We start from the raw sequence: 24,118 nt of genomic DNA on the forward strand, positions 1-24,118 counted from the left end.
AACACAAATAAACCTATTTGTCTTGTTCTCCGAAAGCGAAATATATCCTATTGCGCACACCCAACAAGTCAATACAAGACTATTGATGTGGCAGTCGGCTGCTAAAATATTCGCTGCTAGTATTAGTGGAGAGAAATGGTGTGCTTGAGCGTAAGGTGCATAAGGGAACACAATTGTAGTAATCAGTTGTTAGCGAACGTTGTCATTCGTTATTAGTAATTATGTATAACAGGATATTGTAAAAATGAAGTTATGAAATTTTTATTAAAATGTTTCTTAATATCCTATCTAATAAAAGAGTAATATACAAATTGACCATCACTCCAACACACAAGATGGCTGCCCCCATGTGGACACAAGATGACCGGCAGGGGAGGGCAGTTGAGAGGGACCAGGCCTGCAAGGGAGGGCAGTTGTGGACGATCAGGCCAGCAGGGGAGGGCAGTTGGGAGGGATCAGGCCTGCAAGGGAGGGCAGTGGGGGCGATCAAGCCTGCAGGGGAGGGCAGTTAGGGGTGACCAGGACGGCAGAGGAGGGAAGTTGGGGTGACCAGGCCTTCAGGGAAGGGCAGTTGGGGACCAGGCCTGCAGGGGAGGGCAGTTAGGGGCAAACAGGCTGGCAGGGGAGCAGTTAGGCATCAATCAGGCTGGCAGGGGAGTGGTTAGGGGGTGATCAGGCTGGCAAGCAGAAGCGGTTAGGGGCAATCAGGAAGGCAGGCAAGCAAGCAGTTGAGAGCCAGCAGGCCTGGATTGTGAGAGGGATGTCTGACTGCCCTCGAGGGGTCCCAGATTGGAGAGGGTGCAGGCTAGGCTGAGGGGCACCCCTCCCCCCAATGCACGAATTTCGTGCACCAGGCCTCTAGTACTGTTCTATTGATTGGGCCACAAAAATATTGGTTGTGGCCCGCAGGCCACAAGTTTGACATGCTTGATGTAAGGGGAGCTTTGGGGTCTTATTCCTTGCTAGGAATAGAAATAATAGAAATAAGGAATTACTCCTGCTGTATATTCAGTTGATGCTTAGTTGCTACTTGATACTGGCAGTTATTTTTATATGTGGTTGTGCAGAAGAGGAAGCTGAGATCCTGGGCTGGGGAAGCATGAGCTATCTGCAGAACGGGGCAGTTTGAAATCACTCCTTTGACCTGGTTCCAGAGCCATGGCCCATCTCTTGTTTTCCTAAGCTCTTGTTTCACATCTGTGTTTCAGGAAAATGGGAGTGTCCTTGGCATCAGTGTGACATCTGTGGGAAGGAAGCAGCCTCCTTCTGTGAGATGTGTCCTAGTTCCTTTTGCAAGCAGCATCGGGAAGGGATGCTCTTCATCTCCAAACTGGATGGACGTCTGTCTTGTACTGAGCACGACCCCTGTGGGCCCAACCCTTTGGAACCTGGGGAGATCCGTGAGTATGTGCCTCCCCCGGTACCACTGACTCCAGGCCCAAGCACTCACCTGGCAGAGCAACAGTCATCAGGAGTAGCTGCTCAGGGGCCCAAGATGTTGGACAAGCCACCTGCTGAAGCCAACCAGACGTTGTCACTGTCCAAAAAACCTCTGGCAGGGACTTGTCAGAGGCCACCGCCGCCTGAAAGACCTCCTGACAGAACTGACTCCAGGCCCCCACCTGTAGAAAGGGTCAGGGCCCTTGCTGGGTCAGGGACCAAACCCCAGTCCTTGGCATCCAGCCAGAAGTCATTGGACAGGCCATCTACAGTGGGAGGACCAAGAACCCAACTATCTGATAAACCCTCTCCAGTGACTGGCCCAAGCTCTTCACCCTCAGTCAGGTCCCAACCACTGGAAAGACCTCTAGGGACAGCTGACCCAAGGCTGGATAAATCCATAGGTGCTGCCAGCCCAAGGCCCCAGTTGCTGGAGAAAACCCCAGTCCCTACTGTCCTGAGACTTCCACCATCAGACAGACTGCTAGTCACCAGCAGCCCCAAACCCCAGACTTCAGACAGGTCTCCAGACAAATCCCACGCTTCTTTGACCCCGAGATTCCCACCTCCTGACAAAGTGCTATCAGCTGTGGTCCAGACACTGGTAGCTAAAGAAAAAGCACTGAGGCCCGTGGACCAGAATACTCAGTCAAAAAACAGAGCTGCTTTGGTGATGGATCTCATAGACCTAACTTCTCGCCAGAAAGAACGGGCAGCTTCTCCTCATGAGGCCACACCACAAGCTGATGAGAAGATGCCGGTGTTGGAGTCCAGCTCATGGCTTGCCAGCAAAGGTCTGGGGCAGATGTCTCGAGTTGTGGAGAGAGGCAGTGTGTCAGATCCTATCCTTCAGCCTCCTGGAAAAGCCGTGGCCCCCTTGGAGCACCCCTGGCAAGCTGTTAAATCACTCACCCAAGCCAGACTTCTTTCTCCGTCCCCTGCCAAGGCTTTTTTATATGAGCCAGCAACTCAGGCTGCAGGAAGAGCACCTGCAGGAACTGAGCAGATCCCAGGGCCTCCCAGCCAAGCACTGGGCCTGGTGAAGCAGGTGAAACAGATGGCTGGAGGCCATCAAGTACCTGGACTTGGTGCCAAGAGTGGGCAGTCCTTCAGGCCTCTTGGGAAGGCCCCATCCTCCCTCTCTACTGAAGAGAAGAAGTTGGCAACCACAGAGCAGAGTCCCTGGGCCCTAGGAAAGACCTCACCAGGGCCAGGGCTCTGGCCCATGTTGGCTGGACACACACTGGCGCCATCTTGCTGGTCTTCTGGGAGCACACAGACATTGGCACAGACTTGCTGGTCTCTTGGAAGAGGGCAAGACCCTAAACCAGAGCAAAACACATTTCCAACTCTTAACCAGGCGCCTTCCAGTCACAAGTATGCAGAGTCAGAACAGAAATAATACCAGTAAATGTCAGATGACCAGCCCAGCTACCCCCAGGGTTCTTGGGGGAGGGAAATATTATTCTCCTCCCTTATAAAACAGACCCCACTACCTTTTCACTGTTATTCTTTCTTTATATCCCAACACTCAGAACTCTTGTGACATTAGCCAGTGGGGCTTATGGTTATGTGAAACATGTATGGAAATCCAAGTGGGCCTCAGCCAAGGAGACAGACAGACTTGGGTCTCTTTCCCTCATCCTTTACACATGGTCAACTTGAAATAAAAAGTCCACTCTGGAGTCAAACATGGGATTCAATTCCGCTGGTCAGGTTGGAAGGTAGAGGGGCTTTCGATGCTATTTCTCTATGCCTACAGGGCCCCACTGAGGGCACTTGATGAACCCTTGGGAGGAACTGATACCCATTCAAACCAGTGGCGATTTCTTGAGCATTCATGTGTGCTAGGCCAGGTGCTGGTCACTGATAGGAGATACAGAGATAAGACCTGATTCTTATGAGCCTAACATGCCTGCCTGGGTTTCTAGGCTGTTTTTAAGAACCTTTGGCCAGGAAATAACATGAAGTTCTGAGGGGCCCTGGGGCGTGGTCCCAGAAATGATTGTATTGAGTAAGTTTCTTCGGGCTAGGTGTGCATGTGTGCATGTGCATGCATGTATGCTCATGCAGATGTCTATAAGCAGGGTGGGCTGCAGAGGCCAAGTGGGATTGTTGGCTGGGCAGCCACCCCCACTGCTGCTGTCTGGGTTGCGCAGAGTCTGAAGATCTATACTTGGTGGAATAGCTGGTTGTGGGGAGGCTGGGCTCTATACAATGATGTAGCTTTCCCACAGTGTAAGAAGGCAATTGGCAAGCTTATCTCTCTTTTTTACCTATTTTCCTCCTTTTAAATCAACCCACCCTATGCCCGTCCCCCACACACTCAGGTGCTTTCAGATTTCAGAGTCTTGGGCAGTGGACCTAGGAATCTCTAGCAAGCTCTGAGCTAGATCCACCACCAGCTCAGGGAGGGTGCTAGATCCTGACAGAAAATTACTTCCCTTCTGATCCTTTGCTCTCCTGCCTGAATGGAGGGAGTCCTCTTCTTCACTAGTGGATTTTACCACCCTCCCCTGAGAATTGTGCTCTGTGTTGAGAGGACTTGCCTGCTGACTCAAATTTAAAGGCAACCATAACCCTTCCTTTATGACTGGCAAGATGTGGCATTTAGAGAAATGTCCGGTCTGAGAGTTGACTCCTCATAACTGCTGATTATCTGTTACTGCTGCCCTGAGCTGGGGCTCAAGGGCTGGGAAATCTGTTGGTGCTACCCTGCCCTACCATTCACCCAGCTCACTGACTGCCAACAGGAAGTGCTGTTTGGCCAGTTTCTTCCCATTCATCCATGTCTCTTTTGTCCCTAGACCAAATGTGTTTACCTATCTGCTTTGCCAACTTAGCCAGCAGCTTTAGCCAACCAGGCCATCTGGCCCAAATGTCTCCTAGCCATTCTGTCTCAATTATGACTTTTATATCAACAGGAGTCTGTATTTTGTCCCAGTTTCCTCCTGAGTTCCTAGTGAGGCTACTCTAATCACTCTAAAGGAGGAAATAATAGTTACAGAAGCATTTGCGCTTTATATAAAAATTAAAAAGAATTTGCTTTTATTTCCCAAAGTGGGTCTCTGGGATTGAGACACTTGAACTCAGGCAGAGGCACAAGGCTGGGCAGGGCTGCCCCGAGTTTAGGAGCCTATCCTTGCATCTCACTTAGACCTCGGAATCTCCTCTGTAAATTCCACCTGCCTAGTTCTCCATTTTCGTCCTGTCTCTCTTCCCATATCATCAGAGAAAAGCTCTTGGTTGAAAAGGAAGAGAAAACAAAGCATCTTATTTTCTTTTTAAAAAATTTTAAACCATGGAAAAGATATTTTTAAAGAAATCCACCCAGAACGTTAAAGTTCATTATATTAAGTATTTATCATGTGTGAGAATAATAAGTATATAACTGCAGCTAGTAGGTCTTTTTCCCTAATCTCTTAGGTTGTACGAGTAGGGTTTGCTTGGTGCCAGTCCTGTGCCCTTTTCTCTCCTGTCATCTGTAGTTGCGATCAGAAAAAGTATCCACACTGCACTGTCAGAATCTCCTTTCACTATGTTGTGTGTTAAATTACCGTAGTTCTTTGTTTAATGGAATAAACTGTGAAATTTTTTTTTGTGGTGGGGGGTTGTGCAGGCTTTGTAAAAATTTGTAAGTGGAGAAGTTCGATCCTACAATAGCTTCTGAAGTAGGCTTTGGTAGGTAATTTTCTTGACAGCCACTCTAGACATGTCTCATGGCACAGGAAGGAGTGAGGGAAAGGTGGGCCATGATTGACCACTTTATGGTTTTGTTTGGTCCTTTCCATTTTCCACCACTCACTGAATACTTCCTTCCAGACCTGCCTGGGAAAACGACTGAGCTATGCTTGGTTTAGGGGATAGGAGGCAGTTCTTTATCTAAATGGATGGAGTGCCAGGCTTTCCTGGGTGGCATTTGAAAAGACTCTCAGCTTGAATGGGACCTAGAAATTCAACTGTGAGGCCCACTGATCTCAGCATCTCATTCTAGATTATTAACATCATGAAAACAGTTACTGTACAATTAGAAGCACAATCAGGACTGTTGGGAATTGAGACTATTGCATGATGCTGACAGGGAGTGACTACCCTTGAGGACTCTCTTAGAGCCTGTACTAAGACCTTTTCTCCAAGGATTGCGAGTTGGAAATTAAAAGGTAATATTTTCTCTTAGACATTCCTGATCTTTATGCAGGATGATATTTTTGGTATTTGGCCAAGTGCTTGGAAATCGGATCTCAAGAGAATATGCCTCTAAGCCCCTTTCCCAGGAAGCCTTTCCCAGGGGGAAGCCATAGCTTCCATAGGTAACTAGAGAACAAATACCTCTCCTAGCCCTGTTAAGTCAGGGAAAAAAATTATGGAAACTGTTAAATTCAAAGCCTCTTTGCTTCTCCTACTGAAGCCAACCCATTGTGATAGCAAATAGCTCTCATTGCTACAAAAGCATCCAAGTTTTTAAATGTCTGCGTCTCCCTAAAGTTCCTGAGTTTGAGGTGATTTAAATCACTATGTTGATCCTCTTCTGAACAACTACCAAATCTACATCTTTGGCATTGAAGAAAATAATTATATTCTTCATATCTTCTACCCCACACCACAGTCAGGGCATGAAGTACATCAGTGATTCTTCACAGGTTTGGCAGCATCTACTCACTGGAGCTGGACTCCCAGGTCGCCTGTGAGAACACTGGCAGGAAGGAAGCCTGGTCCAGGCAGCTTCCCCTGTGGAGGAATTAGGAGAGCACTAAACATGGACAGATGATGGCCTCAGCTCCTATAAAACGGTTTTTCTCCTAAGACTTTTTTTGGGGATATTGTCATCTTGGGGTTTGTCAGAGTGGCCCAATGTAACCTCTCTGAGATCACAGCAGGAAGGGAGCTACCACAAGTCCCTTTCCTAGTAAATAATGTTTAGGCTGTTCCATGTGTTGGACATTCCACATCATTTAAACTAGGTAGCTGCATGAGACTTGGCTGTGGCCAGTTAGCTCTCAGCTGAACTTCCTAGGGCCAGATTGCTGTAGTATAAATTGAAATAAGAATAGATAATTGCTTTGTACACACACAAAAATGTAATGATGGTGCTAATTTCCTGGTATAAATAAGCACTGCCAAGGGTTGAGGAACTGGTGACTTGGGAAACCCAAGTTCCTGTTTGGGAGGAAAAGATTTTATGTAGAACAGTTCTTTGAAGCTCTGTTAAGAGGAGAGGGCAGAGCCTCAGTGAAGCCTGTACCCAATCCTGGAGTGGTCCAACGCAGTCCAGAGATGGAAGAGATGCCATGTCCAGGTGAGGGTGGCCATTGAGTTTTTCAGGGCTGGTGTCACCTTGTCCATAGCCTCTGTCCACACTGCCGAGAATAGGTTGGTAGAGAGCTCCAGGTATGGGGTCTCCCTCAGTTACCTTCTGCCCCTCTCTACCTCTCACTCTCGTGGGAACCTCTATTGCTTAATGAAGATTAAAGGTATTATTTCTTAAGGAAATGTAAAGTTTTAATTAGAAATCCACAGCCTGGAAAGCAATGTTTCCTATCAACATAAGCAAAGCACAGCACATGTTAAATTCTTAAGTGGTTCCTTCTCTAGAGCTGCTTTCCCATGACTTTCCAAACATCAGGCTATTGAGGGGCTTCAGGTGTAACACTCTGGAAGTTGAGCAAAGCTTTGTGGACAGGAGGAGAGCCCAGGGAGTAGGAGCAGAAGTGAATGGTTGTGGTGCTTTAGACTTCCAGAGGAGGGGCAGAGAGCAGGTGGTCTCCAGGTCTGAGGTGGGTGCTGCCTGTGTGTGCATGTAGGTGAGCGTGTAGAAGATGGGTGAGTGCAGCACACAGCAGCTCATGGAAGAGCAGATTTCAAAATCTTAGCAAAGAAACAAGCTGACAGTAGAGATCTACCTTTATATTTTTAAGAAAAGGGGTGTGGGGGGAACAGCTGAGGTCCATCTTTTTTTTTTTTTTTTTTTTGCTCCTCACCCCCATAGATTGTCAGCTGTGAAACTTTTAGTGGAAAAGAGGGGAGCCCTGTGGTAGGAGTCCCCATAAACATGTACTGTAATTCTTTGTATATAGAAAAAATTACTGTAAAGTAAAGTTTAACTTTACTCTTATGGCCCTTGCCCTGTGTTGTGTTTTGTTGTTGATGGGGAGATGTAGCCCAACAGGAGGGAGGGTGGGTTTGGGGTGAGAGCAGAAGCCAGCCCCTGCATTAGCGCCCAGGTGGGACACAGTGGAGCTGAGCACTTTTCCACGCACCTCATGGGAGTGGTGTGGGTTTCCTCTCAGTAGTCATTAGGTGCCAGAATGTCTTTTGGGAGTGGCTGGTGTTTTCATCTCTATACAGGAAGTCTTCATCACCCATGAAGTAAGGGTATTTTGAGGAATTGGTTTTTAAAAAGGAAGTAGAACCAAATGACTTCCTGAGTGTGAGTCTGACCATCTTAGCTAAGTTTTTAGTTCTTCAGAGGCAGGTGCTAGACACTACAGAGGATCCAGTCTAAGGCAGGAAAGCGGAAACAGGGGCCAAGCCTCCATACAGGAAAGGGCTGTCCTATACCTCCTTTTAGTTGAACAGAATGTCAGCCCTGTTTACAGTTAACACCTGGTCCTCCAAGGTCCAAAAATAAAATTTGAGGCAGCCTTGGGAGTCTGCCTCCCCTTCTGACCTAGTCTTGAACTTCCTGCCCCTTCAGCAAAAAGCCCTTCAGGGAAGATAAGCATTTAGTCAAAGTTACGTTTCCTTTATGATCTTCACAAGTCCTGAACTGGGCAGTGGTTACCTCATTTTACAGATAAATTCAGGCTGAGTTTAAGTCCCTTTTCTAATTATCTGAATTAGATACCCACCCAAAAGAATTTTATGTGTTGCAGTAACCTATGATATTTCTACCATTAAACTACATTGTAGGGTGCTGATGGGAAGCTGAGGATATGAGCCAGAAGTATGATGTGACAGGTGTGGTAGAACCAGTCAGTCTGAGGAAGAAGTGCTTGATCCTTTGATCTCTGGACAGCACTTAAGTGCTTGCTTTGCTCTTCTCAGCACCAAGAAGGATTGTGAGTTTTGCACTTTCCCAATCCTAGCCTCTCACCATACTAAAGTATAGAAAAAAGGCTCTTTTGTTTCTCCATTATCTCAGCTGCAACCCTGGGCTTTAGTTAACTTGATTTCCAAAGGAAAATTAGGGCTGGGAGGAGTCATAATATTAGAAGTGAGGCCTAAGAAAGGGGCTGAGTGTGATTCACAGTGCATTGATTTTATTTACAAATCAGAAGCCACTTAAGTAATCTGCAGACACAGTGCTGTCCAGGGAAGAAGCCTGGAGTCCAAATCAGCCTTTACTCTCCTGATGACCATCAGTCAGCCCAATGCTGCACGTTCCATGGGCCAGCACAGACAGGTGCCACTTCTGCTGCCATGGGGACTTGGGGTAGCTTACATGTTTGACCATCCAAGCCCAGACAAGAACTAGGTCCAGCCCCTTAGGGAATTCCTTTAATTCCCCCAGGCCAAATAAGTGGTGATTCAGTGATGACAACAGCTGTAGAAGTAGGGATTTGCCTTCTGGTCCAGGTCCACGCCCTTGTCCTCTGTCAAAAAGAGAGGTGGCAGCTCAGCACCATTCTGCTGGGGGATGAGGTAACAAATGTGAAAGGGGCCTAGAGGAAGTCTCCAGAGAGGCTAGGGAAGTACATACCTGTCATCACCTGGAAGGCGGCCACACTGACGTAATCCTCTGCCACTTTCTGGAAGAGCTCGTCTGGCAGGAAAAAAGGCTATCAGTGAAGGCCCAATGCCAGGAGCCCTGGGATCACCCAGTGACACAGCCCTCTAGGCTCTTTGCTTCCTCTGGTGCCCCTGCCTGTTCCTGCTGTGAGGCCCAGGACAGCACTCACCCACACTCTGGCCTGTCTTGCTGGATGTTTCAAAGAGCTGAGCTTTGATATCTGTAAAGAAAAGCAACTAAAGCTTCATATCTGAGAATCAGGTGGACACAGACAAAGAGGAAGTCTTCTGGACCCCACAGATTCAGGGAAGCCTGAAAGCTTTCCCAGACGATCTTGCCATGGTAGCCAAACAGTCCCTATTTTCTGTGACCCACCCAGCCACTTCCCTCCCCGGTCCCCAACAACTGAGAAGCAACTACTGTCTGCATAGTCCTGGACATCGTGGAAATCCACACGTCTACGCCGCCTGTCCTCCTCCAGCAGGTCACTCTTGGTGCCACACAGGTAGATCTGACAGCCCTGAAGCAGAAGACAAGGTCAGGGTAATCCATACAGACCACCAGAGCCCCAGCCTCTGGTTCTCTGGTAAGGTCTGGCCACCTACCTCCTCTAGGTTTCGCAGTTCCTTCACCCAGAACTTTGCCCGCTCAAAGCTGCTGCTGTCTGTGAGGTCTTGGTATAGGGCAGGCAGGAAACAACCAAAGGTCGGGGGCTAGTCGCGAAGGCCAGCCTGGCACCCACCCCTTCTTGTTTGAGGAGCAGACGAGAACTTCCCTTACCATAGCAGACGATGGCAGCCTTGGCACCTCGATAGTAGATTCGGCTCATAGCCTCGTAGCGCTCAGAGCCTGCTGTGTCCTGAAGGGCAGGGGGAAGCTCATCGTTGGCTGAGTTACTGAGCTCCCCAAGACTGCAAACTAATACGTCCTCCAGACCCCCATTTTTAAACTGGGGTCTAGAGAAGAGAAATTGCCTCTATAAGGCCACAATCAGACACGAATAGACAGGACTAAGCCTCAAGAATAGATATTCCCAGGACTACCTGCCCAAGGGACTTACCCAAATACCCAAAGTCACTGTCCGGTCTCCGACAGACATCACCTTGGCCACGAAGGCGGCTCCGATAGTCTGCAACCAGGGGGAAGCGATCAGGATGGGGGTGCGGGCTACCTCCCACCCGTGCCGGGCCCGCGAGGCGCACTCACGTTCTGATAGGGCCCCACCAGGAAGCGGTCGTGCACGTATCGCTCTACCAGGCTCGTCTTACCCACGTACTCCTTGCCCAGCATAACCACCTTGACGTCCACGCGCTGCCCGCTCATGCTCTCGGGGCCGCCTCACCCGCGTCAGGGTCCTGGGCCCCGCGCTAGGTAAACCCGGATCTCCGCTCGGGCAGGCGGCGCCCAAGCCCCAGTCACTACCGCTCCAGACACGACGTCGGGTTCGCGCTATGGCAGCGCCCGCCTGCCCCCGCTCTTCGGCCCCGGGCGCTGATCCTTCCAAGAGCCCTGGGAGCGTGTGGGACAGCGCCCTCAACGGCGCCGCACTCCGCCGCCCGGCTAGGACGGACTCCCCACCGAGCGTGGGGGCCGATCCCGCCCAGGTCCGCTCGCACCGACGCTGCTCCCGCCCGGGAGTGGGCAGAAGGGGAGGGACCGAGGGTCACGTGCTCAGGCGCCGGAAGTGGTGGGTACAGTGAGTCTGCGCCGGAAGTGGCGGGCGGCCCGACAACTCCTCATGGCGGCGGCTGCTGTTGGGGTGCAGTGGGGCGGTGACTGAGCTGGTGCCTGGCGGGCGTGCGCCGAGCCCGGGCCTGGCCTCCGCTTGCCCCCCGGGTTCTGCACCCCTGATGCTGCTCGGGTGCTGACCCCGCCCGGCCGGGACAATGGTGAAGTATTTCCTGGGCCACAGCGTGCTCCGGAGTTCCTGGGACCAAGTGTTCGCTGCCTTCTGGCAGCGGTACCCGAATCCCTATAGGTACGTAGCCGAGGAAAGAGCAACCCCACCCCCTCGGTGTTTGGTGATCGAAATGTGGGACCGGGAAGGACTCAACATCGAGTCCGAGGTAGGGGGATTGCCAGAACCGTGGCTGTCTTGAGGGCCAGAGGACCCTATGGAGGAAGTGGCCAGGCCTGCAAGGTGCCTGAAAGAGGATGGGCCTGGGCGGTGGTTTTCTTGAGGCCCTAGTCCAAGGTTCTCTGGGGTGGCGAGACAGGAAGAGGCGGCGGCACAGGAATTGGGAGGGATCCTGGGGTTGGAATTCCAGACGTTCTGCTCTGCCTGTGGCTCTCTCCAGCGGTGCAATAAATCATGAAGGCCAGCCATGCTGGAAAGCCCAGGAATCCAGGTCAACGAGAGGGCGGGAGTTGGAATTTGCACTGGGGTAGGTTCAAGGGAATGAGCCACAACACACATCACTGCAACTTTGAGGGAAGGCTTGGCCATTCTGGGCCAGGAGGCTAGAGATGGGAACCCCAACAGGCAGTCTCTCAGGGGCAGGCTCCTGAGGGTCACCTTCATTCTGACACCTGCAGCAAACATGTCTTGACGGAAGACATAGTGCACCGGGAGGTGACCCCTGACCAGAAGCTCCTGTCCCGGAGACTCCTGACCAAGACCAACAGGATGCCCCGCTGGGCCGAGCGACTATTTCCTGCCAATGTTGCTCACTCAGTGTACATCCTGGAGGATTCTATTGTGGACCCACAGAACCAGACCATGACCACCTTCACTTGGAACATCAACCACGCCCGGCTGATGGTGAGACTCCCTTGGTCCCTCAGACAGAGCTCCAGATAGGTATGGCTAGGGAGCCAGTGATGTTGAGGGAGGGAGGTAGTGGTTTTCAAACAGGAATCCATCGAGCCATGAGGGTGCCTTGGGTGTGCCTCAGAAGGGAGAGGATCTGGGCCCCATACCCAATGTGGACTAAAGGAGTAACACTCTTACTTGTCTTACATAATGGATTTCTGCCTAAGAGTTTAGGGAAAAGAGGTTCTATATACCTTTGATCTCTTGTCTTTAAAACTTGATGGGTGATGGGCACAAGGTGCAATATACAGATCTTATAACGTAGAAACCCACACCTGAAACCTGTATGTTCATGTTAACCAATGTCACCCCAGTAAATTTAATTTAAAAAAAAAAAAAAAAACAACTTGAAAATTTATGGTTTATATTAGGCAGCAATTGCCAACCTTTCTGACCTCACGGACCACTGGTTGGCGACTGCTGGTTTAATAGTAGAATACTCTACAATATCTTCTCACGTATGAATATCCTGAAGCGTTCAGAAAACTTTCATTCTCTTTCTCACTTAATCTTCACAATAACCCTGGGAGGGGGGTATTACTCTCTTGTGCAAAGAGAAAAGTTAGGTTCACAGAATGAGCTGGAAACTTAATACACTGCCCCAGGGTTATCTGAAACCCCCCAGCATACTTCCCTGAGGGTACTACCTGTTTTCTATGTTACCAAGATAGTGGTCCTGCTGTGAGAAATGTCTTTCAGTCCAGCTATGAGACAGGTCTTTGAAGGTTTCTATTGGAAGTACTGATCTACTTTTTCCTCTCTGATGAGAGCTGTGACAATTGCCAGATTTCCACTTTTATTTGGACTTCCAGTGAGCTCAAGAGCTGCAACAGGTGGAAGACAGGCTAAAAACTCTACTCATGACCAGACAAAGCTACAAAACCAAATCCAGTGCCAGGATGAGCTGGAAGGCCCTCTGCTATTCCATGTGCCTTCTAGTTTAAAGGGTTAGAGGAAAGATTGTAGAGAGCAAAATGACCTTAATGTTCTTGTTCTTCTGTAAATGCAGCTTGGGGTGCATTCAGGGAAAGGAATGGATTTTCATCTTATTGCTCTACCTCGTGAAAAGAGGCAGGAGATCAAATTTATGTGAAGTTAGCAAATTGAAAGAATCCCACACAATTGTGGTTGGCCTGACTCCCTGCACAGGTGGTGGAGGAACGATGTGTTTACTGTGTGAACTCTGATAACAGCGGCTGGACCGAAATCCACCGGGAAGCTTGGGTCTCCTCTAGCTTATTTGGCGTCTCCAGAGCTGTCCAGGTGAGCAGCACTGTGGGAGTACTAGGGCTCTGAGGCCCAGGGCATTTGACATAGAGACTGGGCTGGGGGTCAGCGGGCAGCTCAGAATTCTTCCCCTTCTCATCTTTTGCCAGGAATTTGGTCTCGCCCGGTTCAAAAGCAATGTGACCAAGTCAATGAAGGGTTTTGAATACATCTTGGCCAAGCTGCAAGGTGAGAACCTCCCAGGCACAGGCTGGGGTCAAGTCCTAGCTGCCCTGACTGGTGTGGAACCTGGGGCTGTCACTGCTCCTCTCTAAGCCTGGGATTCCTCATCTGTTCCTGGGCAAATACCACCTTTCCGATGGGGCCTGGCTTGCAGGAAGTGAATGCTGTAGGGAGCGATTAGGTTGGTCTTCTTGGCATCCTCTCAAGCCAGCCTCCTGCCCTTTGCTGCAGGTGAGGCCCCTTCCAAAACCCTTGTTGAGACAGCCAAGGAAGCCAAGGAGAAGGCAAAGGAGACAGCACTGGCAGCTACAGAGAAGGCCAAGGACCTTGCCAGCAAGGCAGCCACCAAGAAGCAGCAGCAGCAGCAACAGTTTGTGTAGCCAGCGCAGACACTGGTGCGGCAGCACAACACATCACCTGCTGCAACTCCCTCTGCCCTCCCCCCTGTATTTTATTATTAAAAGTCAACTTCCAGCCTGATCTACTCTCTGGGTAGTGGGTTGAAGGTGGTATCTGTTTGGCATCTACAATGCATCAGACATGCTATCCATGTCTGGGCCAGGCCTGCTTCTTCCTGCATTGGATAGCTGAGGAGAGATTTGCCCAGGGTCACAGACAGCATGCAGACCAAGTGGTCATAAACACTAGACTGTAAGCTCCATGAGGGCAGGGACCTTTGTTTTGTTCTCTGCTGTGTCCCAAGTAACTGGAACAATATCTAGCTCATAATAGACACTCAATAAATATTTGTTGAATTCAATCAGCCCCAGCTGTAGAGTCAGAAAGCTTTGGTTCGAATCTTGACTCCACTATATCTTGGTTTGGGGCCTCAGGCAAGTCCTATCACTTGGCCTCAGTCCCACCTGCAAAGTGGGGAAAGATAGCTTAGCTGTGAGGATTAAAGGGGCACTGCAGCACAGTCAATAGTGTTAGTTGTAGCGACTGATCTCATTTCCTCTTTCCCATTTTGTGGCTGGAGTTTCCCCATTTTCATCAGGCAAGACCATGGGCAGGAAATGATGAAAGCCTTTTAATGAAAACACTGTACAGTATCTATGGGGCAAAGGCCAGGGGGCCTTGTCTAGGAAGAAATGTGGAGGTGGGCCCAAGAGGCTTCCTGTCTCTGTGAGGACAGCGGAACGAAGTGCTACAAAAAACGCCTGGCAGGGTGGCCCAGGCCTGAGCTGCCTGTCGGTGCTGGGCTGGGGAGGCCAGGCTCCCTCCCCTCTCCCCTTGGAGGCACTGCAGCAGCCAGCAGAGGGGCAGGAGGAGCACCTGCTCCCGCGCCAAGGTCCTTTTAGTCCATTCCAACAGGAGGTGACTGAGCAGCCCCTGCGGCTTGGGGAGGGCAGAGGCACGCTCTGGGGTGGTGAGGGTCATAGCCAGGCGCCGCTGTGTGAGTAGCTGTGCTCCTGGCCTGCACTGAAGCCCCGCAGCAGCTCAGCCTCACCCCCGAACACCACGCTCTCCACGTCCACCTCCAGCTCCTCTGCACAAGGACAGGTCTAGTCAGGAGACCTGGCCCACTGGCCCACCCCACCCTCCACTTCAGGGCACTCACCTTGGTCTGAGTCAGAACGCTCAGAGAAGAGGCCTGAGGAGTCCAGGCTATCTGCCCGCAGCCGCTCCCGTTCGCCAGCCCCCGCCGGCGCCCGGAGCTGCTCCAGCTGCTGCTGCAGGCTCTGCTGCTTGCTGCGCAGCTGCTCCTTGAGCCTCTGGGCCCGCTGCTCCTGCTCCTCCAGCTTCTGCGGATTCCAGAGGAGCAAAGGGCTGGGCTCAGCTGCCTGGGGCCTGGGCCTCAACCCAGCATAACTCAGCAGCAGGACATGGCCATTTGGTGACTGCCTGTTCCAGACGGGCTCACTAAATCTGGGCTCCAAAGGGTTACATCCTCCAGGGAATCAGGCCCTTCTGTCCCATGTAAATGGCCTGTGAGTTCTGTCTAGCTGGGCAAGGGAGGGAGGGCAACACAATCTCAAAAGACCTTCAGGGTTTAGTCAGGTGAGGCCTAGATAGGTGATGTGGAGTGATGAGTGCTGGTATCAAGCAACAGGGGTGAGGTGTGGCAGGGGCTGTGACATGATGGCAAGTGTGAACTCCAGCTGAAGGAGGCAGCCACCTCCGAGTTCCAGCCAATCACTCACGTGGGAAGAGGCCCAGTGTGGTCCAATCTCTCGGTGTCTTTAAGAGAGCTGGAAAGTCAGATTTTTCATGTCAAATGTCCTCTTAAGTGCTGCCAAGTAGCTTAACTTTTAGAAAACTAGACTAAACAATGGCTACCAGTTTGTAACTCCTGGTCAAGACCCTCCTAGGAACCCTAAGACTTTTTCATCATTAATCTGCCCCCCCGCCCCCCACTACCCCTACCAGAGCTCTGTGGGCAGGAGCCTGCAGTCAACAAGAAGGAAAGCATGGGAAGGGACATTGGGACTGGGTGTGGAAGGGTGAATGACAGCTGCCTAGGTCAGTGGTCGGCAAACACATTAGTCAACAGAGCCAAATATCAACAGTACAATTGAAATTTCTTCTGAGAGCCGAAAACCGACGTCTGCGCATGGGCCACGAAGTTTCAATCGCACTGTACGTGCACGCCCGCACGTGGTATTTTGTGGAAGAGCCACACTCAAGGGGCCAAAGAGCCGCCAACCACTGGCCTAGGTGAAGATGGGGGAGGAGAAGCACTCAGGCAGAGGAAGGTCGGGAAGAGCACCAAGAATTCAGCTTTTGGCCCTGGCTGGTTTGGCTCAGTGGATAGAGCGTCGGCCTGCGGACTCAAGGGTCCCAGGTTCGATTCCGGCCAAGGGCATGTACCTTGGTTGCGGGCACATCCCCAGTGGGGGGTGTGCAGGAGGCAGCTGATTGATCTTTCTCTCTCATTGATGTTTCTACCTCTCTATCCCTCTCTGGAAAAAAATCAATAAAATATATTAAAAAAATAAAAAAGAATTCGGCTTTTGGCGGGGAACAGGGAAGAGATGAGACTACAAAAGCAGCCAGTGGCATGAGTGGTGAAGGGCCTTGAGTTCACAGGAAGTAAGGACTGAGACTATCCTGTCAGGAGCCATGGAAGGCTTTCAGCAGAAGAGGCACCTGGACAGATCTATGTGCAGCAAAGAAATCCTAAGGCAAGGCGGAAGCGGAGCAGGAAGCAGGGAGCACAGGGCGAGGTGATGGGGCTTAAGGAAAGAGCAATCCACAGGTCCTGCCCACCTGCCAGTCAGCACTTGAGTGGCACACCATCTCTCCAAGACCCAGGCCAGGTGAGCCCAAGTGAGAAACAGGCCTGCTGTTCAGTGAGGGTGTTCCTCAGGCACCGTGAGGGGAATGCAGGCACCTCTGGGACAGTGCAGACAGTCCCACACTGTGATTTATTTACTACATGGCATATCTATCTGTCTGCCAAGGCCCGGGTACCCAGAATGGCCTAGCAGAGCAGGTACTCAGTACTTCTTGAAGGGAAGAATGCAAGTCAGGGGACCTGGGCCTGGGCTGCCTCTCCTGAGCCCGGCTGTACCTCCATTTCTTCCTCTGTCTGAAGAACCCAGAGGGCAAGAAAGGCCTCTACTATTTCCAAGGCCACTCCTAATCCCCTCTCTCTGGGGCTGCCTGGGGCTTTGAGTCTGCACACACTACTCATGTCCACCAGGGGGCAGCAACAAGAGCCCTGGGAAAATGGTGACTGTCATCCTCAGTCCTTTAGTCTTCCTAGCCTCTGGAGCTACCTCCCAAAGTGGCTTCAGGACAGACTACCCAGAACAGGAGGCCTTAAAGGATGGGGAGAGGAAGAGCGAGGACCAGTCCTCTTACAGTCTAATCCAGTGGTCGACAAACTCATTAGTCAACAGAGCCAAATATCAACAGTACAACGATTGAAATTTCTTTTGAGAGCCAAATTTTTTAAACTTAAACTTCTAATGCCACTTCTTCAAAATAGACTTGCCCAGGCCGTGATATTTTGTGGAAGAGCCACACTCAAGGCGCCAAAGAGCCGCATGTGGCTCGCAAGCCGCGGTTTGCCAACCACTGGTCTAAGGGACCCTTACACATGACCCATCACATTATCTTCAACAGTCATGCCTCCCCATACAGAGGAGGAAAGAAGGCCAGAGAGGTTAAGTGCACAGAGCCTCAAAGTTGAAATAGAGGTAGTAATAGCTGTAATAACAACAGTGAACATTTATTGGGCAAGTGAAGCTTAACATCATTTGCCCAATAAATCCTGAGTTATTTTTTGCTTTTCTCCCCATTTAACAAATTTGGAAACTAAAAGCACAATGGGCCCCTCTCCCCAGTGTCACCCAAGCCCTTCCCTGCTATACCTCTCCACACGTCCTGGTAACCTGGCTCCTGGGTGCAGAGGTAGCCCCTTACCTGGATGTGCATCCTGGCCCGGCGCAGAAGGCTCAGTGTGGTGTATCTGGCACAGTCAGCCCCCAGGGGCATCTGCTGCTTCAGCTGCTCCAGGCACCGCTTCAGCTGGGCCCTCCTGCAGGGGAAGGGGTCTGGAGGGCAGTGCCAGCCCAGCCTTGATAGCTAGAGGGCTGACAGGGGAGGGAAGGCCAGAGAGAGACAGTCCCTGAGGCCCAATGCTGTCAGGGCATGGCTGGGACTCACCTGCGCTTCTCCAGCTCGTTGTGCACAGACCTGCCAATGCCAGAGAGGATGGGGTGAGGGGCCATCAGTTGCTGCCCACACCCTCAGCCCCAGACTCCCAGAGGCTCAAAATCCACTGCAGATCTCTGCCCCAAACTAGCTCAGTATGGCAACCTTGTGCTGGCCTCGGGCACCTGAGTTGCCAGGTGGAGGCAGAGACTCATGGGGAGCTGGTGGGGGGTGGGGTTAGGGGGCAAATGCTGAAAGAGGCCTGCCCAGGTGGCTGTGGAGTGCAAACAGAGGTGACAGTTGAGCTGAGCCACAAACACAGGTTACCCAAAGCAGGTAGTGGAGAAAGACACTCCAATTGGAGGGAACAGCTTGTGTAAAGAGTGGAGATGAAGAGAGACAAGGAGGAAGCCTGTGGGGGAAAGTGAGTGATGTGATAGGTGGAGTATAGGAGTGTGAGCGCCTTGTTCACATCAGGGGCGCTCAAGAAATAGTCTTTGAATGAATAGAGGGGTGTGTTTGGGGGAAGGGGAGATGGCAGGAGGGGTTTGAATGTCTCCAGAGTAGGGTACCTGGCCCAGAAGGTACAAGCAACAAGGAGGAAGTGGGCTGAGGAGGGGCCCAAAGAGGGACAGCGCCATCTCCCCCTCCCCGTCTCCCCTCGCCCTCCTCACCGCCCACTGTCCAACGCGCCAAGAGCTTGGGGGGATCCCTTCCTCTTTCTGTGGACGGGGCCTGGACTTCGGTGCGGGAACAGGGACGCGTATCCGTGCTCAGCCTCTGCCAGAGAGAGCCCGCGTCTGCGTCAGGCTGGAGCTGGCCCCAGCGGGCGCCCCTGGCATGGCACGGTCAGAGAGAGGCATTTGGCGCCAGGACCATATCCCCAACATCCCCCCCCAGCCCGACCGACCGAGGACTCCTCTCCATTTTAAGACGGGGGTGACCCAGGGGTGCTGTATTAAAGCCATGTATGCATCCTTCAAGTTGGGAGCCAAGTCTAACCCAGGCCCGTGTCAGCAAGGTCGCAGCCTGGGGTCCAGCCAAGTGTTCTGCCTCACCTCTCTCGCGGCGTTCCAGGAACTCGGCCGCCTGCAGCAGGACCTGGATGTTGCTGGCCACAGATTCCATGTCGGCGACAGCTGGCGGCGGGCGGGCCTGAGTGCAGGCTGGAGGAGCAGCAGCACCACTTTTGTTACAATGTAACTGACACGGTGCAACAAACACAGGAGCCCAGCCCCGCCCCCTGACGCCCCGCCCGCCGGACGGCCCAGCTCTTGGCCCGCCCCTCTAGAACCCGCCCACCCACCCCCACCGCGAGTTGCCCGCCCCCTCGGACACTTGCGGTATCGATAGGGGCGCCAGCTCCAGGCTCTGCCCTTGGGCAAACCCTCAGGCTGGGAGGTGATGTCTCCTGCCTGCTTTGCTCAGCGAACCCGCACTAGCTATTTGGCGTATCTGGGCCTCAGTTCCCCACACGTGCTGGTGGCAAGGGCCCGGCATAGAGAACGTTGCTCTAGGAGCCTGGAGTCTCCGGAGGCCCCCAGCCCAGCAGCTGCACGTGGGCGCCGCGGAGACACGGCGAGTGCCTTCGCCCATTGGCTGGTCGTCTCGGGCGGCTCGCTGTCGTCACCTTCGGGGCGAGGCCTGGGAGCCTCTAAGGCACTATTGGCTGCGCGCAACCCCGCCCTCTCTCGCTGCTGGTCAACACATTCGGGCGGGAAAAGGAGCAGGTTTCAAATTTGAAAACCCAGGCGGTGGGGGCGGGGCTAAGCGGGGAGCGGGGCCGCAGTGCGCAGGCGCCATGAAGGGAGCCGGGATCCTGCTCTGCGCTCAGGGGTCTGTGTCTGGGCCTGCCGGTCTTCTGCCTCCTTGGGCCCCGCTGGGCTTCAGGTTCCTGTTGTGACGAATGGGAGTAGTCTCCCAGCTTGTCCTGCTCACCTACAGGGAAGCTACTGCCGCTACAAAACGTCAGTAGGATACCAACTTCCAGGCGAACAGCCTCGCTAGAGAGCCCTGAGTTCTGGAGCCAACGGAGTTGGGTGTCTCTCCTGTCACCGCTGCTTCTCAGCTCTGTGACTCGGCAAGTGACCTCCCTCCTGTAAGCTCGGGAAGCCCAGCAACAGCGTTGTTGAAGGAACAGAGCCCGCGCCTTTGCCGTGCCCAGTAGGTAGGAGCTGCTTATTTCCACCGCAGGACCACCAGATGGCGGCTTCTTCCTCCTCCGGAGCCCCTGGTGACTCCCTAGCCTCACCTGTGGCCACACCTGCGTGGAGTCTATGGGTGGAGGCAGGAAGATGAAAGCAGGTGTTTTAGGGTGTGGCATTTCTGCCAGTGGGGGGCTGAGTCTGTGAACCGGCAATAGAGAAGGGGGGGACAAAAAGGAATCAGATTCTTTATAAAGACATAGTGCTGGGTAAACACATAGCACATGGAAGTCAGTCCTCAGTTCCTTGGAGTTTCTCTGAGTCACTCCCAGAGAAATCACTTGACAGGCTCAGCCAGGAACTGAGCCATTCGCCCATCCCTTCACTCACCAAAAATTTGCTGAGCACTTACTGGACCCCAGGAACTGTGCTGGGGGCCAGAGAATAGAATCATTGGCCAAACCAGACAGGGTTCCTGCCTTTGCAGAGCTCACAGGCGAGGGGGAGAGAGATGGACATAGTAGACACATACGAGTTACAGTTTTGACAGGTCCTCACAGGGAAAGACAGTGAGAGGGCATGTCTTAAGGAGCATTTGACCTAAACAGGGAGGTCAGAGAAGGCTTTTCTAGGGAAATGGAGGAATAGGTGCTATCTATGTATAGGAAGGATGTAGGAGAATTCCAGACAAAGGAACAGCAGGTGCAAAGGCCCTGAGGCTGAAAGGAATGTATGCTGACTGAAAAGCAGCCACTGTGGCTAGCTAGCATAGAGAGCGCAAAGAACAGGTGCAGGCTGACGCTGAAAAGGTGGGCTGGGCTCAGAACTGGCTGATGTTCCCCAGATCCCCACCCGCACTTAGTTATGTCTGAAAAAAGGAGTCACAAGGCTTGTAAATGAATTTCCAATTTTATTTCACTAAAGTCTGCATCCACATAGCACAGGCACAAACCCACCGGTCAAATATCTGGGACACAGATGGCCTGGTGTGGGGGGAGGATGAAGGGAGGGATTCTGAAGGAGTGAGTCCCTGGCAGAGGAAGGGAGAGAGGCACACTTCCACAGCTGAAGATGCTCCCACAGGAGGTTGTGGAAGTGAGACAGGGGCTGCATGGGGCTGGAGTGACCACCCTGAGGAACTAGGGAACAATATGGAGGCTAGGTACAGCCTGGCCTCAGGCCTTCCATGAATATAGCTCAGGGCCACAAGCCAGGGGGGCAGGAAGTAATACATCCCAGGGAGCAGAACAGGTGGGGAAGATGGAACCCCTGCCCCAAGCCTTTAGATGCCCTTCTAGTCCCCTCTGAGAAAATGCTATTACCTTCTGGGTACAGGACTGAGCAAAGGACCTCTGGTTCTCCTACTCCCTTAGCACTGGCTTAGAATCTCTGTCCCAGACCCACAGGTCCCACAGGGTCCAGCCTGGATATTGCAGCCCTGTGGCCGCCCTGCCAGGGACCTTGGCCTTGCCTGCCCACAGGAACTGTGGCTATGCTGCCTGCACGTCAGTACAGGTTCTGTTGGAACTAGTGTCCTCTGGGCGCTAAGCGACAAAGCCTACATCTGTGCCCTGAGGGGAGGGAGAAGGGGGCCCACACCCTGCTGCTTTGCCCTAGTCAGGACCCCCTGAAGAGGGCAGCTTGCAGGAGCCTCAGCTCCAGGCTCACCATTCTCTCCCACCCTATGGACATGCCCTTGACCAGAATTGAACCTGGAACCCTTTTGGTCCACAGGCTGACGCTATATCCACTGAGCCAAACCAGCTAGGGCTTAATACATTCTTTTGATTAGTGTTCTTGTGGTATGTTTTTTCCCATCTTTTTGCTTTTAACTTATTAGTGTCCTAATATACATGTTTTTTCTTGCAAACAGCACATGGTTGTTTTTTTCTCCCCCGTGATCTGATAATCTCTGCCTTTGTATTGTGTTTAATAAAATTATTTTGATATGGTTGAGTTTAAGGTCTATCAACTTGATTTTTATCTTGTATTTGTGCCATCTGTCCTTTTCCTTTTTTCCCTTTTTTTTTTATATATATATATTTTATTGATATTTTACAGAGAGGAAAGGAGAGGGATAGAGAGCTAGAAACATCGATGAGAGAGAAACATCGATCAGCTGCCTCCTGCACACCTCCCACTGGGGATGTGCCCGCAACCAAGGTACATGCCCTTGACCGGAATCGAACCCAGGACCCTTCAGTCCGCAGGCCGACGCTCTATCCACTGAGCCAAACCGGTTTCGGCCCCTTTTTTTCCCTTCTTTTCTGACTTCTTTTGGGTTGAGTTTTTATTAGCATTCCATTCTATATCCACAACTGGCTTCTTATCTGCACCTCTTTTAAGTGGTTACTTTATTTTTTATTTTTTTAAAATATTTTTGTATTGATTTCTGAGAAGAAGGGAGATGGGAAGAGAGACAGAAACATCAGTGCTGAGAGAGAATCATTGAATGGCTCCTACTGCATGTCCACAACCAGGGATCAAGCCCAGAACCTGGGCATGTGCCCTGACTGGGAATCAGATCCTGACCTCCTAGTTCATAGGTCATGCTCAACCACTAAGCCACACAGGCCAGGCTGCCTGCTAGTTTTTGTGGCTTGTTTTTGTTTTTTAATCTTTATTGTTGAAAGTATTACATATGTTCCCTTTTTTCCCCCATTGACTCCCTCCAGCCCACCCTGCCTGCACCCCAGGCCTTCACCACCCTATTGTCTGTGTCTATGGGTTATGCATATATGCATACAAAGTCTTTGGTCACCTCCCACTCACCCATTCCACCCCCCCACACCCCCCCACCCCATCTTCCCTCTAAGATTCCACACACTGTTCCATGCTTCCATGTCTCTGGATCCACTTAATTCATCAGTTTATTTTGTTATAAATTCCACATATGAGATCATGTGAACTTGTTTTTTTCTGGCTGACTTATTCACTTAGCATGATATTCTCCAGGTCCCTCCATGATGTATCAAAAGGTAAGAGATTCTTCTTTTTACTGATGCATAGTATTCCATGGTGTAAATGTGCTACAGCTTTTTTATCCACTTGTTTATTGATGGGCACTTGGGCTGTTTCCAGATCTTAGCTATTATAACTTGTGCTGCTATGAACATAAGGGTACATACATTATTTCTGATTGGTGTTTCGGTTTCTTAGGATATATTCCTAGAAGTGGGATCACTGGGTCAAATGGCAGTTCCATATTTAATTTTTTTGAGGAAAATCCATACTGTTTTCCCTAATGGCTGCACCAGTCTGCATTCCCACCAGCAGTGTACTAGGTTCCCTTTTCTGCACATCCTCACCAGCACTTGTCATTTGTTGATTTATTGATGGTAGCCATTCTGACAGGTGTAAAGTGATACCTCATTGTCATTTTAATTTGCATCTCTCTGATGATCAGTGACTTTGAGCATTTTTTCATGTGTCTTGGCCATCTGTATGTCCACTTTGGAGAAGTGTCTATTTAGGTCCTTTGCCTATTATTTAATTGGATTGTCTTCTTTTTGTTAAGTTGTATGAGTTCCTTATATATTTTTGGATATTACCCTTTATCAGATGTATCATTGCCAAATATGTTCTCCCATACAGTGGACTCCTTTCTCATTTTGTTGGTTTCTTTTGCTATGCAGATTTGTATTTCGATGTAGTCCCATTTGTTAATTTTCTCCTTCGTTTCCTTGCCCTAGGACAGTGGTCAGCATACTCATTAGTCAACAGAGCCAAATATCAACAGTACGACTGAAATTTCTTTTGAGAGCCAGTTTTTTTAAACTTAAACATCTTCTAACGCCACTTCTTCAAAATAGACTCGCCCAGGCTGTGGTATTTTGTGGAAGAGCCACACTCAAGGGGCCAAAGAGCCGCATGTGGCTCGCGAGCCGCAGTTTGCCGACCACGGCCCTAGGAGATGTATCTGTAAACATATTGCTGTGTATG

General features: G+C 51.2%; 4 protein-coding genes across 8 annotated transcripts in view; 2 read left to right on the forward strand and 2 right to left on the reverse strand.

Annotated features, from left to right (window-relative positions):
- NSD1 (nuclear receptor binding SET domain protein 1) overlaps window positions 1-3,125 on the forward strand; it is a 146,528-nt gene extending 143,403 nt beyond the window's left edge. For all 5 annotated transcript variants that reach the window (XM_080675638.1, XM_080675641.1, XM_080675640.1 and 2 more), the window contains one exon: window positions 1,209-3,125. In XM_080675638.1, coding sequence (XP_080531764.1) covers window positions 1,209-2,842 — 1,634 coding nt within the window. In that variant the 3' untranslated portion in view covers window positions 2,843-3,125. The remainder of the gene's footprint in view (window positions 1-1,208) is intronic.
- A 4,284-nt stretch (window positions 3,126-7,409) lies between these two features.
- On the reverse strand, window positions 7,410-10,808 carry RAB24 (RAB24, member RAS oncogene family). Its single transcript, XM_080675646.1, has 8 exons — window positions 10,376-10,808; window positions 10,230-10,298; window positions 9,950-10,028; window positions 9,775-9,842; window positions 9,590-9,689; window positions 9,339-9,389; window positions 9,140-9,202; window positions 7,410-9,032 (listed from the first exon to the last, which is right to left on the reverse strand). Exons 1-8 carry the CDS (start codon window positions 10,490-10,492, stop codon window positions 8,968-8,970), a joined length of 612 nt encoding a protein of 203 aa, XP_080531772.1. The 5' UTR covers window positions 10,493-10,808; the 3' UTR covers window positions 7,410-8,967.
- Window positions 10,809-10,849: 41 nt separating this feature from the next.
- Window positions 10,850-14,193, forward strand: PRELID1 (PRELI domain containing 1). The gene is made up of 5 exons (XM_080675644.1): window positions 10,850-11,147; window positions 11,705-11,930; window positions 13,131-13,244; window positions 13,358-13,436; window positions 13,662-14,193. Exons 1-5 carry the CDS (start codon window positions 11,056-11,058, stop codon window positions 13,808-13,810), a joined length of 660 nt encoding a protein of 219 aa, XP_080531770.1. The 5' UTR covers window positions 10,850-11,055; the 3' UTR covers window positions 13,811-14,193.
- Window positions 14,194-14,448: 255 nt separating this feature from the next.
- On the reverse strand, window positions 14,449-19,254 carry MXD3 (MAX dimerization protein 3). Its single transcript, XM_080675645.1, has 6 exons — window positions 19,091-19,254; window positions 18,707-18,812; window positions 18,045-18,074; window positions 17,802-17,916; window positions 14,992-15,175; window positions 14,449-14,919 (listed from the first exon to the last, which is right to left on the reverse strand). The coding sequence occupies exons 1-6, from the start codon at window positions 19,158-19,160 to the stop codon at window positions 14,807-14,809; spliced, it is 618 nt and encodes a 205-aa protein (XP_080531771.1). The 5' UTR covers window positions 19,161-19,254; the 3' UTR covers window positions 14,449-14,806.
- Window positions 19,255-24,118: the final 4,864 nt, after the last annotated feature.

The sequence above is a fragment of the Plecotus auritus genome, assembly GCF_963455305.1.
Source record: "Plecotus auritus genome assembly, chromosome: 6".
NCBI lineage: Eukaryota > Metazoa > Chordata > Mammalia > Chiroptera > Vespertilionidae > Plecotus > Plecotus auritus.